This window comes from Diaporthe citri (genome assembly GCF_014595645.1).
Source record: "Diaporthe citri strain NFHF-8-4 chromosome Unknown scaffold_4, whole genome shotgun sequence".
In the NCBI taxonomy this organism is placed as follows: domain Eukaryota; kingdom Fungi; phylum Ascomycota; class Sordariomycetes; order Diaporthales; family Diaporthaceae; genus Diaporthe; species Diaporthe citri.
Window position 1 is genome coordinate 4831874 of NW_025064849.1, and position 16620 is coordinate 4848493.

Consider the following 16620-nt stretch of genomic DNA (forward strand, 5'->3'; position numbering starts at 1 on the left):
CGTCCCCGCCGCGACACAGCATCCTGGCAGCCAGCCTGCAGATACTACCCATCGAAGATCTCCAGCCTGGAATCCCGTCCATCATGTCTGATGAGGATCAGAAACTGATGCAGCAGATCAGCCTCCTGGCAGGCAAGTACCTCCCAACCGACGCGACGTGGTGCGATATGGCGCGATGCCATGGAGAGCCGAGTTCATGGTTCGGTCGATTACTGACGCGTAGCCACAGGCCAAATCAACCGTGCAAAGAACCAGCAGGCTGGCCTCGCTCCAGCAACACCTGCCAACCCCGCACCTTTCCGATGTATGTAGCGCCAAAACAGAACACTCGTTTGATAGATGAAGTTTTAACCAGCCGGGGAATATCCAGCCTCTGGACGCGGCGGCTACCACCGCGGTCACCACCCGTATACCGGGCCCGGGCGCGCAGGGTACCGTGTTGCGAAGCCTACCCACCGCCACAGATCCCTTGTCCTCAACAACGCCCATGCTCCGAACAGCTCCAACCATGTCGCAGGCACTGCGTCCGATGAAACGGCGTCCTCATCATGGGTCACAAGAAACGATCGCCACCTCCAACTCATCAACTCCAGCGTGTTTCACGAGCAGGCCGAGGCGCGAACCAAGGCCATGCAACAGACAAGACTGCAGAAGCAGCAGCAAAAGGAACATCGCGAGCGGGCCAAACTTATGAATCACCTCAAACACACGGCGAACCCCTCTGTTGCATCTGCTAACCCCGCATCAGCGCTCAGCTATGAGATATCGGTGGAGGGCATCCGCTTTAGAGTCGCAAACAACGGCAGCAAGCTGGTCAAGATTCCCGGTGCGCCCCAGCCTTCACTCTTTTGCGCGCGACTTCCTGCTCACCAGTCCATGTCAGGAGACCCCAATGGACCCAAGGCCACGCCCAAGATGGCTCTGGTCGGAGGCGTCAAGTTCCATCGGTCCAAGAACGGTAACATGTATCGCCAAGCGATCGTCAAGGCCCATCGGTATGTTGCCCCTCCAAACTGAGTGCGTCCACTGACCGACAACCATCCAGACAATCCGCGGCAATCAAAAAGACCAACGTCACTTGCAAAAACTTTTCCAATACCGGTACCCCCTTGTTCCTTCCCATCACTCTTCTGCACTGATAGCTCCGCGTCTATATCGCAGGCTATGGACAGATGTTACTGACGACGTCGAATTGTGCGCAGGTTCTTGTCCAAAGGGCCCCATGTGCCGCTACATCCACGATCCATCCCGAGTTGCTGCGTGCAAGGACCTTCTGCTGAAGGGGACTTGCTCCGCCGGCGACCAGTGTGACCTATCTCATGACCTGGTTCCGGAGCGCACGCCACACTGTTTGCATTATGCCAAGGGCAACTGCAGGGCCAGTGAATGTCCGTATACTCACCGTATTCTGCCTCCAGGTGCTCCGGTGTGCCACTCGTTTGGCTTTTATGGCTACTGCGACAAGGGCATCAGCTGTCCCGATCGCCATGTCTTCGAATGCCCTGACTTCAGCAACACAGGTGTCTGTAAGACCAAGGGTTGTAAGCTCCCCCATCGAGAGAGGGCAAGCGTCCTCCGAAAGGCAAATGCTGCTCTCGAGCAGAACGAGAACAGAGATGACGAGGATGACTTGTCTAGCGACGACGACAACAACTCGGTCAGCAGCGACGATGTTGACTCTGACGAGGTTGAGGAGTTCGTCGGTGAAGAAGACCCGACAGACTTTGAAAAGGACTTCATCTCCTTCAATTGATCTATCCTGGCGTTTGACGAGAAGGCCGAAGGTCCCGTGCGAGTCCGTCCGCACTTATTGGCCTGTCGTTTGGCATTGACAATGTAGATCAAGGTCCTATCACGGAATCCACTGGAGAAAATAGAGAGACAAAGGCGATACAGGCCCATGGTTAGTTACGCTTAGAAAAAGAAGAGAAGAAAGAAGAGAGATAGGCCAATCAGAAGAATAACAATGTACACGGTGTGCCATGAAAGCCTGCGATTGTTTACTGGTTTTGGTGACATGTAAAACCCACGGACCGCTCATCATGAGAAGCGTCGGTCCGCAACAATCCTGTCGCATTCTATACCTTCCCATCGCCAAAAAGCCTGGATCTAGAGACACGGATTGCTCCAAATGGGGTAGGCTAACATTGAATGGATATCGCTCTACTACCTCTGAGCCGATTTGTGATTAACGGCGAGCAATCTCAAAAGTTCTGTCTCAGGAAGGAACACATGCTTGAGTAACAACCAAAGCACCACAATTATAGCCACAGCTGCTTATGCACGCCTTTACTTCCTCCTGGGACTGCCATTACACAGATAGGCCGCTGAGGCACCCTTAGTTTGATATTCCCAGGATCTTCATCGGGCTTTAGTCGTTGCTCCTGAATGTGTGACTCAACTTATACTCCGAGGCGTGTAGATGCATTCATTCGTCTCTACAGTTCAACAAAGGATAGGCATGAGGTCTCTTTCTCCAATTATATATGCCTATCCGTAGACCCTGAACACACTCCAGCTTTGGCACGGAGCAGAATGTACTTATGCAGCAGAGGCAGAGCGAGAACACGATGGGGATGACAGTCCGGGAGACGTAATTCGAGCCACCCTGCGTCCGGCTTACAGTTGATGGTCTCGAGGGGAGAGTTGTCGTCCCTGGCCATATAACTCGAGCTACAGCTGTCGGGGTGCGGGAGTTTCTGTTTCACCCTGCTGTTCGATGAAGCCTAGGTAAAGCTCGGGGTACAGGTGTGGGATGCCCAGGCCTATGCGGACTATCACCACTGCAGCGCAGAGCTTTGCTGCCGCTGGGAAGCGTTGTTGATGTCGTACTTTGCAGGAGAGAATAGCCCATTGGGGGCTATCCCATTGAGGGTTGTCCCAAAGCAGCCTATCACACAGGAGGTTCCAACAACATTCCATATAGAAGATTATCCTGCTGGAGGGTATCATACCGGGAGTCATCCCGTGGGGGGTTATCATGTGAGAGGTGTTTCCAATGACGCTTCACGCAGGAGGACATTATTCAGGATGTTATCCGAGAGAAGATAATTACATAGGAGGTCACTGTGTTGGTGATTGCCTCATAGAAATTGTTCCGAAAGGTTTTCTTCTTTAGGTGCATCCTGGCAGGAGTTTATGTAGTAAATTGTGCAGTGGTATATAACGTAGTGTATTAGCCTTGCGTAGCCAAGGTTTTCTTTTTAAAGCATATAACTCGAGGCACATCGCCTTGACCTTTCCATATTTATAGTCAGTGCGTATGTGGTTCAGGAGACCCTTCAGACCTCCGCCTACAGTATATCCCGGGCTCCCTTTCCTCAGGTGGAAGCCAGCTAGTCATTCTGTGCTGTGAGTGACTCTACAGGCAACACAGTGAAGGCAAAGTCAAAGCCACCAGGAGCATGGACTGCACCGGACTTGAGAAGCCAGCGTGAGTAGGAACGACGCCCTCCGATGGAGCGACTGAGCCCCTTACACCTGGACAAGAAGTGAGCAGATGTAAATCGGAATGATCACGGCAGAAACCTGTAGAACCTGCAGATATTTAAAGCAGACCTAACTGCGTAGCCGGCTTCCACATGTGCTCGAATTGTCCTAAAATACATGCAAGCGTACGCACAGTACCGGACAGGCCCACGTCCTCATCTCAAACAAAAGCCAGAGCAGCCGCGCACAATCGACAGAACGGACGAGGCGCGGCAATGCCTCGAGCGCTGGTAAAGCACTCGGCGTCTGCTCGACCAATACGAGCTCCGCTGCGCCATAAGACCAATGCTCAAGTGCTTCCGGGGGCGCTCAGCCGATGATCTTCGTCGGCGGAGTCAATCTGCGGTCCGCACGATGAATTAGCCTCCACGTCCGATGCGAACAGGATCGCTGTCGTGTGGGGTGGCCAAGTTGACAAAAAAGCTCCATCAAAAAACCATCGAGATTCGCATGCCCCGCCGCTGGATTCCCGTCTTTACGCGCGTATCAGCATGGCGTGCCCGAGGCATTTCGGCATCACAGCGGGCACCCGTCCAGGGTCAAGCTGGAGGTGTCGCTGGGTTGAACCCGGCCGTCCTCACCGCCCAAGTGGGACGTCCCGATTTTCCCGGTGTCTCGGCTGTTGACCACTGGGCTTCGGGTGTTGGATCATTACCTTGTTCTCGAAGAAATTCATGCGTGTCTGTTTACCCAACCCACGCCCGCCAGGGAAGGCCGCTGGTGGTGTAGAAGCGATCGATGGTTTCGACTCGGCCAAGACCAGCTTGAGAATAAGCTTTCGTGCTAGTTCGCGAGTGTCAACGATGCCCTCGCCGTAAAATTCGTGATGACGTCGTGCAATCCAAATTTCCGCTCCTGGTCGCAAGGCGGGAGACGTGCCGGTAAAGCAGATGGCTGCCACTGTCCGGGCAAGAAAGGCTTCACTGCGACTGCAGGCAGAGCCCTGGTCGCATAGACGGCCGGAACAGCGCCAACGGCATAGCGCCGTCGCTTGGAACGTAGACTAGCCCTTGGAACGCTGGAAGTCGAGTCGTGCAGTCTCCCGCGCCCGAAATCCGACGATGCTGGCGATCTGCCTGTCGACACAGAGGGCAGTATGCAAAGCGAAAGCCTACTCTTGTGCGCAGAGGCAGGTTCCGGAAGAGCACAGACATTCACCAGGACCCCGGGAAATTGTTGACAAGCTTGACGGCTGGGGAGCAGTGGGTAGAGTTTACAAGGGTTCCTTCCTTGTAACATTGGCCACAGCTTGTTCCGACGTCAGCACATGAACATGAGATGGAACGTCGACAGCCTGCACCACGGACAAGACTCTCACACCAGATGACAGGCTGAGAGCCGGAGTGACGATCGAACGCCATCCCGATGGCTGCGGGAGTTTGACACTGCAACCAAGATTCAAGGCCGCACGCCGCTGAGAATGCCGCAACCGAAACAGCAGCCCAGGGGCTACCGTCGAGGCCCACATTTCCAAGGACTGCAGCGCATCTGACGGCTTGTTTCACCAGCTCGCTGCGCAAGACGTTTCTTGACGCGTGGAGATGGATGGATCGTCGGCTTGACAGACTCAGAGTCGACAATGGGCAGACACATGGCACGCAATCATGACCGGCATTCACCTCGCCTGGGAGGCCTCTCTCAGGCTCGAAGGCAGGGCTCATAGAGCGGCAGGCGCGGCAAGGTGATATTCTGCCCATGTAAAGGATGAGCTGATGCCCGAGTACAGTGTTATCACCGGCTGTCTTGTGCTGCCAGGAATGGAGACACAAGGGCGACTCCTTTCCGTGACTGGAACCCACGCAGGTACAGAAACGAACGAGACACGGTCGACAACGTAGACCAAGCTTACCTCGAAGATGGAAGGCACGCCGAATCAGGTCAGGTCAAGCCAGATCAAGCCAGCAGAGCCGCCAAAAAGCTTCCCACTCGGGTCGTCACGGTCCCACCACCGGATGCCTGGTAGCTGCATGCCCCGGAGAGCGCGCTTGGAGCCAGTAGCCCTTGCCCGCGAGGCTTTGAAGCCATCAACTCGGGCCTCCGCTACGTTGAGTCTTTGACCGCCGCACAGGCAAAGGCCGAAGATGCCGCCTAACGCCTGTCGACTTCCTGTCCCCGAAACGGCGGGCAGCCGGATATGAGCATGGTGGGATGATTCTGGCGAAGATGATGGCATTGGGGCGCCGTGCCCCCTGCCACGGCTGGATGGGGACGGATACCCAAGGTCGAGCGGCAGAGGGTAGTCACTGTCGGGTGCACAAGCGAGGACGCCTCCCCCCCCCCAGGCCCAGGAGGGCATGCCGTCGCGAGTGGCGCGAGGCTGTGATCGGCCGCGGGCGACGGGTAGACAGCCAGACGGACGGACAGTCAGTCAGTCACGGCACGGTCGACCAGAGGAGCAGGATGGGCTGCTGCCAGCTGCCAGCTGCAAGGGTGAGGATGGTGAGGATGGGGCTCTCTCCCAGCAGTCGCGAGTAGCACGCGTCGACATGGACGGCAGTGCTGACCGGACTGGATCCGCCGGGCCCTTGGATCGGCCGGGGGAGGTTTTGGAAAGGGCAGAATCGGGCGCTGATTGGAAGGCGGCTCGTGGACAGACGACACACCGACTTTACGACGGGCCATGGTGGGAGGTTTCTGTCGGATTTGTGTGGTGGACGGGCCTGGCGGCATGGGCTTTGGGACTCCACGACGGGCCGCAGGATATGCGGCCACAGTCTCGCTGGGGTGTTTAAGATTCGACCGATCAGCCAAACACGACGCGCCTTCCCCTGCGGCCTGCCCCCTGTGGCCGTGGAAATCCCAGCGGGCCTTGCATGCGCGCCCAGCCACCGACTTTTTCCTGCCCATCATCAGCCCAGGCATAGCGTGCCTGCGTGCCAGATGCGTGCCTTCCTCGACTACCGAGGTAGGCAAGCGAGGTAGGTGACATGCGTAGCAGGTGCCACTCACCACTGCCAGGTGGTAAGTGCGCAGGCAGGCCGTATGCAGCAGTCGGGAGGCAGCAGAAGAGGGTCGGAGGGTCCAAGCTGTCGGTTATCGCGACCAAGAGGCGACAGGACGGGGTAGGAGAAAAAAAAAAACCACTAAGCAAATACGGAGTCGGGACAAGCCATGCTGCATGCAAACGGGCAGAGAGAAGACGATGCTAGCTCAACAAAACAAGGCGGATCGCACCATCGACGCGTTGCCAGCGGACAGAGGTAACGCGATCTGTACGTAGTGGAGTCTGGCAAAGGGCCACGGAGGAGAAAACTTTGATTCAACAAAGCATCCCGGCAGGTAGGCAGTAGGAAGACGACCAGGACACACATAGACTACTCGCATACATACAGTACACACATGCGGCTGTTCCACAACTGCTGGCCCCCTCCCCTGCCCTCCGTCTACCCTAACCCTTATACGTCAACGAGACGGACTGGTGGGGAACGATTGGCGGCAGGTTGGCGCGGGATGCACATCTCCATCGTTCGCCTATCATGATCCTCGAGACGACATGACTCGAGCCGAGCATTCTCGTGCCAGACTGCATGGCTCTGGGCATGTCACTTCTGGTGCTATGGCCACTGGCTTCGAGTCAGGCCCCAGCCGTGCATGTCAACATGCGAGTGCTTTTGCTTTGGCGGGTGAGGTGAGCTGTTAGGTGCACATGCAGTCAGTCTACGGGCATACGTGCCGTATATAACCCATCCCTAGATAGGCAGCATATCTATCTATCTACCTTGGGTAGGTAGGAGTACCTAGGGTCAGCTGCCGTCAAGGTCAGCACCCGAGCAGTCAGTCAGTCAGTAGTCGCTGACGGGCAATCGGAAACCTCCCACTCCTTCCTCCTCCCAGGGAGAGGCTGCACTGGCTGATGGCTGACGAGAAGGTCCCCCGTATTGGGAGCCTTGGGCAGTGCTCTGCCTGTGAGCTGCGTTGAGTGCAGCCCACGCGGGTGCCCAGGTGGGATGGGGTGGGATGGGATGGGACGCAATAATGTGTGCGTGACTCTTTTGGGCGTTGTGGATAACAGGTTACTATTGTAGTCTAGTCGTCTGGTTGGTAGGGAGGGGTAGTCTGGTGGTCTAGGTCTGATAAGTCTAGTCATCAGGTAGGCCTGCCTTGGGCACAAACGTCGACCGTCCCGCGGCAACGGCCGTTGATACCCAACCCACTGCAGGGCTGCACACACAAGAGCACCGGTAGTATGCTCTGAGCCAGTCATTCACGGAGCCCTCCACGCAGGAGCTGCTCGCCCTCGTATTGGGCACCACCAAACATGCTGCTACCAAGTAGCATCTTGGGTCATCGGATGCCCAGAGCCCTGCGCGGCGGCGCTTACAGTAAAACAGCCCCTGGAGCGACTTCCCGGCTGCCGCTCTTCTGTTCCTGGAGGCCATGGCCGGCCGAAAAGAACCCGTGCATGATCTTCTAGAAGGCAGCCTAGGGGCTGCTTAGATTACCCAGGTGGGCAAGTGGGTACCGGCACCTGTTCCCCAGATTTGGATTTTCCGTCACTGAACGTCGCCAGATCGCCCGAATCGGTTCGGATCGGAGGGGGAGGGAGGGGGTTTGCAGCAGAGGCAGAGAGCATTTGCAGCGCAGCGCAGCGCAGTGCCGAGCAGAGCAGAGCAGAGCATAGCATACCATGTTGCTTCTACTCTGCTGAGCAGACAACAGGAATTTGAGTACAGCTCATTACTGGCAGTGGTACGCTTTCGCAGCCATACAAACAAGGGGAAATCAGATGACCAGCGCCCATCGACTGTGGCGTCTCCCGCCCTGTGCTGTCTCGTCCTGTCACTGCTCGATGAAACCTGCGACTGCACCTGATAAGGTTTCCTAGCTTCGACGGCCCAGCCAGCCAGCAGTCTAGAAGAGATCAGCACCGGCGATCGGCTGGGGACGACTGCTACAATCAGCCATTCTGCCCACTCTCCATCTTCGTACTATGGCACATCTGCTCTGCTGTTGTCAATCAACAACAGCCCAGCCTCCCACCGCTGTTTTGAGTCGCTGCTGCTATTAGTCGCCTCCCCATAATGCACCGACCGGTGTTTGCACCGATCTAGAATACCACAGTACCTACGCAGTATCCGGCTCTAGGACGGCAGTGGCGTCGCGCGCCACCCGTTTGTTGACTTCGATGAGAGGCTGGCCTGCCAAGGTGGTCGCTAGCGTGTTCTGCTCAAACCTTACTGTTACTTTGTAGAGCCACAGCCATCAAGCACGCCTACACCTGAGGTACCTGAGTAGTCAGGCTCGCCCGCCTGTCTGCCTGTGGCTGATGACGGTGCCGACGATATGCTTTTGACGGGCCCATGTTTCATTGAGTGCTCTCATCCATCAGTCATCCGTCTCTCTCCGTCTCTCCCCCCCCCCCTACTCCAGCCTATGACGTCCCTGGTCTCCGGTCACCTACTTACTTGGTAGTCAGTCACCAGCCCGCGCTGCAACGGTGACTTAGGGCTGGGTGTTGCGTTGAGTTGGGTCGATTTAAGTTGAGCTGTTGCCAAACCTCGTAGCACATGGATCCCGATGCCCGATGCCTATGCCCAGCCGGAGGATGGTGGACAAGCCGCGAGGTCCTTGTCCGCGTGTACACATGGTCTATCTCAGTGTGATACGTCCTGCGACAGGCTCCGTACGGCAGGCAGGCAGGTACTTGCTCATTGAGTAGGTGCACTCTGGGCGAGTGCATGATGGGGTTAGCAGCGAAACATCAGGCGAACCCACTTGTCCGGACCAGTGCACATACGCACACAGTATTTGCATTAGTATTTTGATGTGGACTATTAGGGATTTGGGATTTGCGCATAGGCGTGGACGGTGGAAACGGAATCCCAATCGGGACGGCATCTCTCCTGGGAAGCCCTGGGACGGCGGGCACCCTGTCCGCCGCTCCGGCTCAATCACCCACTGGGCCTCTGCGAGGGAGCATCATTCCGTACTCCACCTTGGATGGCAGACTACCAAGGACCACCTGCCCCCGGTACGTACCACCCTCGCTCTCTCTCTCTCTCTCTCCCCCTCTGTCTTTCCCTTCCTGCCCTGTGCGCCTGCGGTGGTATCCATACCCAACGGCCGACCCTGGTCACACAGTCATGCCCACCTCCAAGCTCTTTTCCCTCTTCATCAAACCAACGCCCAGCTTGCGTCTTCGAGGGGGTACAAATCCAAGCTGCCCCTCCACCGTCTCTCCCAACCCCGTGTCTGCCACCATTCAAAACATCATCAACGCATGCCCGTGTTCAAAGGTCGGCAGTTCCGCCTCCAGTCTCAGCACCAGAGCCGCCGCCCTTCTTGCTCTCTATCTTGTCGCCTTCTTGGACGCTCTGTCTGAGATTGCCAGCCCTCCATCACCTACTTCACACCATATCAAGTCATATCACATAACATCCTCAACATCGCCTCTCACCCACCTCGCCTCGCCCCGGCTCACCTCACCTTGACCGTGGCTTACTCGACACCGGACTGCTCCTCCACGGCCCAGCAGACCATCGTCGCACAAGAACCAGCAACAGACAGTCGTCGCCATCTGTTGCCAGCGTCCTCTTGACAAGATATTGTATAACGAGCGTGGTCAGTGCTGCAAGTTTTCCTACCATCCTCTCTCTCACGCCCACCGTCACACGCACGCCCTCCGCCCACTTCCTGTGTCTTCCTACCTTCCAAGTGATCCGTTCCCAAGCAAAAGACCGTGACAACTGCTCCTGCTCCTAGCCCTTCACTCTTGGTGCAAATCTGGACGGTCTACCGTGTGCCAGCGTCCCGGGCCTGTTGTCTGCGTCTCCAGCATTGCCGGGGCTGAGTACGGGCTCTGTTGTGTGGTCCCGATAGTGGTCCTGGCCGACCACCCGGGTTCCCCACCCCCCTGCCCATCAACCACTCACTCAGGTTGACGTTTCTGTCCCTCCTGCTTACCCCCCTCCCCTCCCCCCCTCACTTGTTCTTTTTCCCCAGATTCTCGGACACCACACCCCCCCCTCCCTCGCATATTCTCTTCTTTCCGTTCCACATTTCTCTGCATAGATGTTGTGTGTCCGAGAAAATCCTGTGAAGTCCTATCCACTGCTTGGCGAGCATTTCAACGGGGCCCCCATCACACAAACATTCCCAGACGGACTGGCGCTCCTCCCGGGAAATTTCGAAATCGAAAAATTCCCACATCCTCTTTAGGCCACACCCGGCTTGCCGCCCGGGGAGAGAAACCCAGGAAGCCCACACAGCCTGAGTCCTCCACCCACGGCGCGAGCCCCAGCAATTCCAAAAATAAAACCTCCCATAAGACCTTCATCGGCATCATTTTGTGTACATAACACACCGCTCCCCCTCTCATCACCTCGTCTCATACGGCCAGCCCTCCCAAGACTAACACTTACATTTCACCACAGACAGAGAGCCTTTGTCTCCGGTACGACCAAAATATCGTCACCAAAGGTCTAAACTGGTAGTCCCGTTCAGGCCCACTACACCCTTTGAGACCAAGTCTTGAGAGACCAACATGGTCTCGACATTGCAGATGCAAAATTACTACCGGCAATCTGGGTTGACGGTAGACACCGCGCACGCGCAACAAAAATATTTCGACGACGAGGACTGCATATTAGACGACAGCATTCTGGACCAGAACGCCATGGACTCAGGCCTTGAGATGTCACCCAACATGGCCGACAGCAGGAGAGAGTCCTTCGCTGTGTCGACCACGCTCTTCTCTCCCAAGAACGAGCCGTGGGCTGCCGTTGACATGGAGTCAAACCCGTCTCAGATATCCAACAACCCCTTCATGGACAATCAGATGGAACAACAACACTCCCAGCACCAACACCAGCCCCAGCCTCAAGCACAGCCTCAGCACCTCAACAGTAACAACCCCTTCTATCGCATGGACCAACATCAATACCAGCAGCATCAACCTCAGCCCTTCGTTTCTCAGCCTACCAACCCCTGGTCCATGAGCAACTCCGGTTCCTGCACCCCTATGGCGCAGTTTGATGGTCTTCCAACCGAGTACGACAACAGCAGCAGCAGCAACAACAATAACAACACTGCTGGCATTCCCTTCCAACGGCCACAAATGCAGGGCCAGACGCCCTTCAGCAACCCAGCGAACCAGGTCCCAATGTTTCCACCAGTCAATGGCCATCCCATGCAGCAGTCCGCCTCCAAGGATGGTTGGATGACTGGTCTCAAGGACCCCAAGAACGACAGCGCTACTATCAGGTCACACAACGAGCTGAGGAGAGGAGATGGCATCCGGAAGAAGAATGCGCGCTTTGATATTCCAGCTGAGCGCACGCTCAATAACATCGACACCCTGATAGCCCAGTCGACCGATGAGACTGAGATCAAGGAGCTTAAGCAGCAGAAGAGGCTGCTGCGCAATCGGCAGGCAGCGTAAGTTGTGCACAGCCTCCATCCCCATTACTAGCATGATCCGCTGACTTTTCTCCACAGCCTTGACTCAAGACAGAGGAAGAAGATGCACACCGAGCGGCTCGAGGATGAGAAGAAGCAATTCACCTCCATCATCGGCGACTTGGAAGCAGATATGGAGCAGATGCGTCTTCAGATGGAACAGATGATGCGCGAGAAGCAGCAGGACGTCCAGCTCATCGAACAGCTCAAATTCGAGAAGGAGGAGATGGTCCGCACGCACACCATTGAGACTGGTGAGCTGCGCAAGAAGGTCAGCGTTCTCAGCAACCATGTCCAGGCCCTTGAGGGTGCAGCCATGTCCCAGGCGAATGGCATGGCCAATCAAGCCTTCACCGGCGCAGCCTTCGGCGATATGGAGGGAATGACGATGGATGGCCCTTGGGATGGCATGGGCTTGTTCGGCGCAGAGTTCCCCATGGAGCAGGCCGAGGTCAAGCAAGAGATGCAGCTCGTGTCCACCAAGAAATCAGAGGCCAACGTCTCGGCCGATGTCGAGAAGCCTGCGACCCAGGGCGGCCTGCTCTTCATGCTGTTCCTCGTCGGCGCATTTGTCCTCTCCAACCGCCAGTCCAACGTCCCTCGCGTCTCCGAGGATGTCCGGGCTGCCTCGGCTTCTATCCTCGAAAACGTCCTCAAGGACGCTGGTGTGGCGCAATCCGCTTCCGGCGGCATGGAATCCATGGCTCCTCAACCTACTGGCACTTCGTGGGCTTCGGTACCTACGGCGTCGATGCCCGTTCTTGGCAATGGCCTGGACGGCGTGGCTCCCTCTATGCTTGGGGACCTGTCGGACAGCCTCACCCAGCCGACCCAGGAGCAGCAAAACGAGCAACTCTTCGGTCTGACTCCCGCGCAGTATGAAGGGGTGAACTCGCATGACTTCCTCCAGAATGCTCCCGCCGAGAAGTCTACCAGCCAGGGCCGGAAGAACCTGGCGCAGGCTCTCGCCTCCATGAGGACCGATAGCAAGGCCGAGGTGTACACAAGGTCCCTTTTGTGGGACCAGATTCCGGGTGATGTGGTTCGATCATTTGCGAAAATGGTGGCCGAGTGCAGCAGCCCGGACAGCAACAATCACGGCAAGATTGCCACAGCATGATTGATGAAATAACGACAACCTCACGTCGACGATTTGCCCGTGCGTCGAAGCACCAACGAAATATCACGATCATAGACCAGAACCATCTCCGCTACATCTGCTTGTTTTAACTCGAGCCAGCCAGCATTGCAAGTCTGTATTGAAGCTATCGCCACACATATACACTTCTCCGACGCGCTCCCGCGCAGCGACTACATACTCTTGTGCTCACGCACACGCAAAGATTGCCACTGTCTATTTTGACTCCATGCTCTGGAGTCCTTGTTACTTGATAGCGATTTCCTTTTCTTGTTTTCCTTTTTTTGCTTGCTTTCCTTTCTGATTTTGTTTGTCTACAATTTTGTCTCGGATTGTTTCTTGATTTTAGCGATTGAAATTTTAGCAGGCGAGCGAGCGTTTGGAATTTGATTGCACACCCCCACCCCCACCCCCCCAACACACATTTTCTGCCTGGTTTTGTTTTTCCTTATTTGTATTTGTGTTGTCTCACATATTGGGATTGGGAATCATTGGGCGGTTGGTCTGGGGGCTTCTTATCTTGGATATGGCAGCGCGCCGAACATTTCAACAGTTGCATGGGCTGGTTTGGGACATGGGACGGCCAATTGTCTGTTTAGGACCACGGCAACGACAGTACAGAGAGCCTCGAGAGAAGACGGAATCCGGATCTCCACGGCAAAGACCCCAGATTTGAGAAGAAGAAAAAATGAATCGAATGCTCTCCTCGGACTGCATCAGCGTCACGGCGGGAAGGGAAGCATAGCAGCCCACGCAGGAAGACTCCCTCTTGTGTCTCGATACTTCCTGGCACCAAACAGGGGCGAGAGCTGGTCCCGACAAGGTGTCCTCGACACATACAAAACTACGCAAGCGTCTCACGACAACGCACACAGTCACTCTCTACGATCAAGCATCTCATTTGTCGACCAATTTCCTAGCTTGTTTCCTCTTGAGCGGTCGGGTGAGCGGTTAGCGTTGTCCAGTTGAGAATGACGGACGGACGGAAAAGGGACGGTGGAACGGGTTGGTGGACGGTGATGAGATATATGTGGGATGAGACGTAATGAGTGGAACAAAGCTCATGAACTCAGGCCCGACAAGCAGACAAACGAGGGGTTTGTTCGGGCGGCATTGAGGCGTTTGGAGGATCAGCTGCACTCCCCACGACTATAGACGTTGTGCTGGGTTGGCAGTTTGGAATCGGACATGTGCTCTGGGACGAACGCATGTCGTGATGATGACAAACTCTTGTAGCTAGAGCTCCCGAGCTAATATGACACATGGAGCCCCCCTTCCCCCCCAGACACGTGCTTACATACTCGCCCCTACTCCCGTTGGATGTGACATGTGTGGTTGCCGGCCTGGTTGAGGCATGTAGCTCCCAGACACCTCCCTCTCCAGCAACATTGCCTTTGCTACTACTTAGTGGCACCTTTCTGCTGCTGCTGGTGAACGGATGGGGCGGGTTCGGCGAGACTCGTACCTTTCTCGAATGGCCCAAATAGGAAACACGACAAGATTCTATTCGCCGCAGCTTGTCTCGCATTCAAGCCCACGTTTGTTCATGGCATTACCAATGTTCCAACTAGTGAAGTGCCCACGCTGCCCAACAGGATCATGTCTCAGTCAAGAGCCACCCACTGCCCGCCCAACTTGGCCCCCCATTGGCCGTGTGCCCCCGTTGGCTGTCCCTCGGGAACACCAAGGAAGGGCCTAGAGATTATGGGTTGGGGCTTTTCCTGGTCCTGCCCCAAAACGCCTCGCACCACACTGCCGCGCTACTGCAAGTACGGTGTCGAGGTGGCACTGGTTGCACTGGTGAAGAAACAGCGGGAGCCGGAGCCCCCATTGGTGTTGTCTTGCCCGGCCGACCCGCCGTGCAAGAAGATGGAGGTTTCACGTTGCATCGGGAGGGCGGCGCGGGCCTGCCATACGTTCGGCTAGGTCTGCGGTACGGATGACCTATTTGGGGGTGGGGGGATGGCTTGTATTGCATGTAGTGCCCAAAAAAGGGATCAAACCACCCAACCACTCGCCTTCCTCTTGGCTCCGAGCGGGAGGGAGATCGATCGAGCTGGTATTGGGCATCAGCTGCCTGGCAGATGAGTGTGCTGCCATGCAGTGATTTGCAGAAGGCGAACGGGCGGGTCGGTCAGGAGATGCTTTCGAGGGCTGCGCCGGGATAAAAGAAGGCCTGAAGCTGGGATTGGGAACCTACCGAGACACATGCCCAAGTCACCCAATAGGCCTCGAACTTCGGGATACCTTCAGCTCAGATCTCGATTCGGCTTCACCTTGGATTCCTGAGTGACCGGCTCAGAAGACTAAGTAACCTGCAAGGCAACCTGAAATCTTCGCTATGTATTTACCTCCACCGTCAAAATGCACGAGGCTTCTCGAAACGGCTCCGTGGTGGCACAGACATGCAACCCCAACGTGCAGTGGCATCGACCTTGGCGGTCGTCATACGACACAGGTATTGAACCATCGAGCATTCGCTGTCCTGTTCCCAGCTAGATGACAGCAGGGAGACCAGCAGCAGACATTGGCAGACAGTGGCAGACAGTGGCAGACAGTGGCAGCCTACATACAGGAAGACCGATATCATGGCCCGCGAACAAAGATGCGTGTAAATCCTTCTCGGTACGAATCAAGCACCGGCGCACCCAGAGTCCTGACACCCATCAGCTGACCCGCGCGGGCTGCGTATAAGCAGCTGGGGTGGCCCCAAGGCGCGGCACGACGCCAGTCAGCTTTAAGCGCGAGGCCGGGTGCGGCAGCAGCAGCAACTAACAGTATCGCATGTCGAAACATAGGCAGAGTTGGCCGGTGCTGTGCCCCGGATCGAGGGCTGTCCTGCCTTGGTTGGATGCCGATCAACGCCTCGTCAGAACCGGGCCTGTCCACCTGCCCTGCTCCGCCGCTGACCATGCAGACAGGACGGCGCAAGCAATACGGGCCGACAGACAAAGAGGTGTGCGAGGCTATTCGGCGGTTGTTATGACTTCCGCCGTCCACTGGGAGGTGACCGGGTCGAACAAGCCAACGGCGTACGGAGGAGCAGGCAAGGGGGGGGGGGTCTCTCGGAAGCGCAGCACGGGTTGTGACAATATCCGTAACGATGCTCTCTGTATCCAAAAGGATGTGTACCCTTCCCACCAGCCCTGAGCTGCCGGAGGCTAGCAGAGCTGGCAAATATATACCTGAATCATAGCCAATCTCAATAGTCAGCCCCATTGTTGCTCTTCGCTTCCGGTTACGCCCTCTCAAGACTCCAGTGGATGGGAAGCAGCATCAGGCCGGAGCTCCAAGCTCGAGGAGCAGCAGGCGCCACCCGCTTCCCCGCGGGCCACAGTGCAGTAGCATGGTTACGTTGCATGTTCCAAGGCACACCTGCATTCCAACCCCAGCCCCCCGCGACCCGCGAAACTGGTGGGCTTCAAGCCATTGGGCCTCTATCGTGTCACTGCATGACGATGGCACGAATGGAAAGATCCCGTGGACCAGCATTGGTCGCAATCTTGATGCCGGAGGAACACCAACGTTCTCGAATGCCAGCTCGGCTTCATCCGGGCTCCTGCCCCAGACACGGCTCAGCCTCGTACTCTGGCCCT

The 16620-nt window shown here is 56.4% G+C and overlaps 2 protein-coding genes across 2 annotated transcripts; both read left to right on the plus strand.

Annotated features, from left to right (window-relative positions):
- Window positions 1–83: 83 nt before the first annotated feature.
- INS49_010415 (uncharacterized protein) lies at window positions 84–1753 on the plus strand (the record flags this gene model as incomplete). Its single annotated transcript, XM_043171140.1, has 5 exons — window positions 84–136; window positions 465–995; window positions 1046–1101; window positions 1203–1349; window positions 1419–1753. The coding sequence occupies 5 exons, from the start codon at window positions 84–86 to the stop codon at window positions 1751–1753; spliced, it is 1122 nt and encodes a 373-aa protein (XP_043025705.1).
- Window positions 1754–10990: 9237 nt separating this feature from the next.
- On the plus strand, window positions 10991–13006 carry INS49_010416 (uncharacterized protein; the record flags this gene model as incomplete). Its single annotated transcript, XM_043171141.1, has 2 exons — window positions 10991–11865; window positions 11926–13006. The coding sequence occupies 2 exons, from the start codon at window positions 10991–10993 to the stop codon at window positions 13004–13006; spliced, it is 1956 nt and encodes a 651-aa protein (XP_043025706.1).
- Window positions 13007–16620: the final 3614 nt, after the last annotated feature.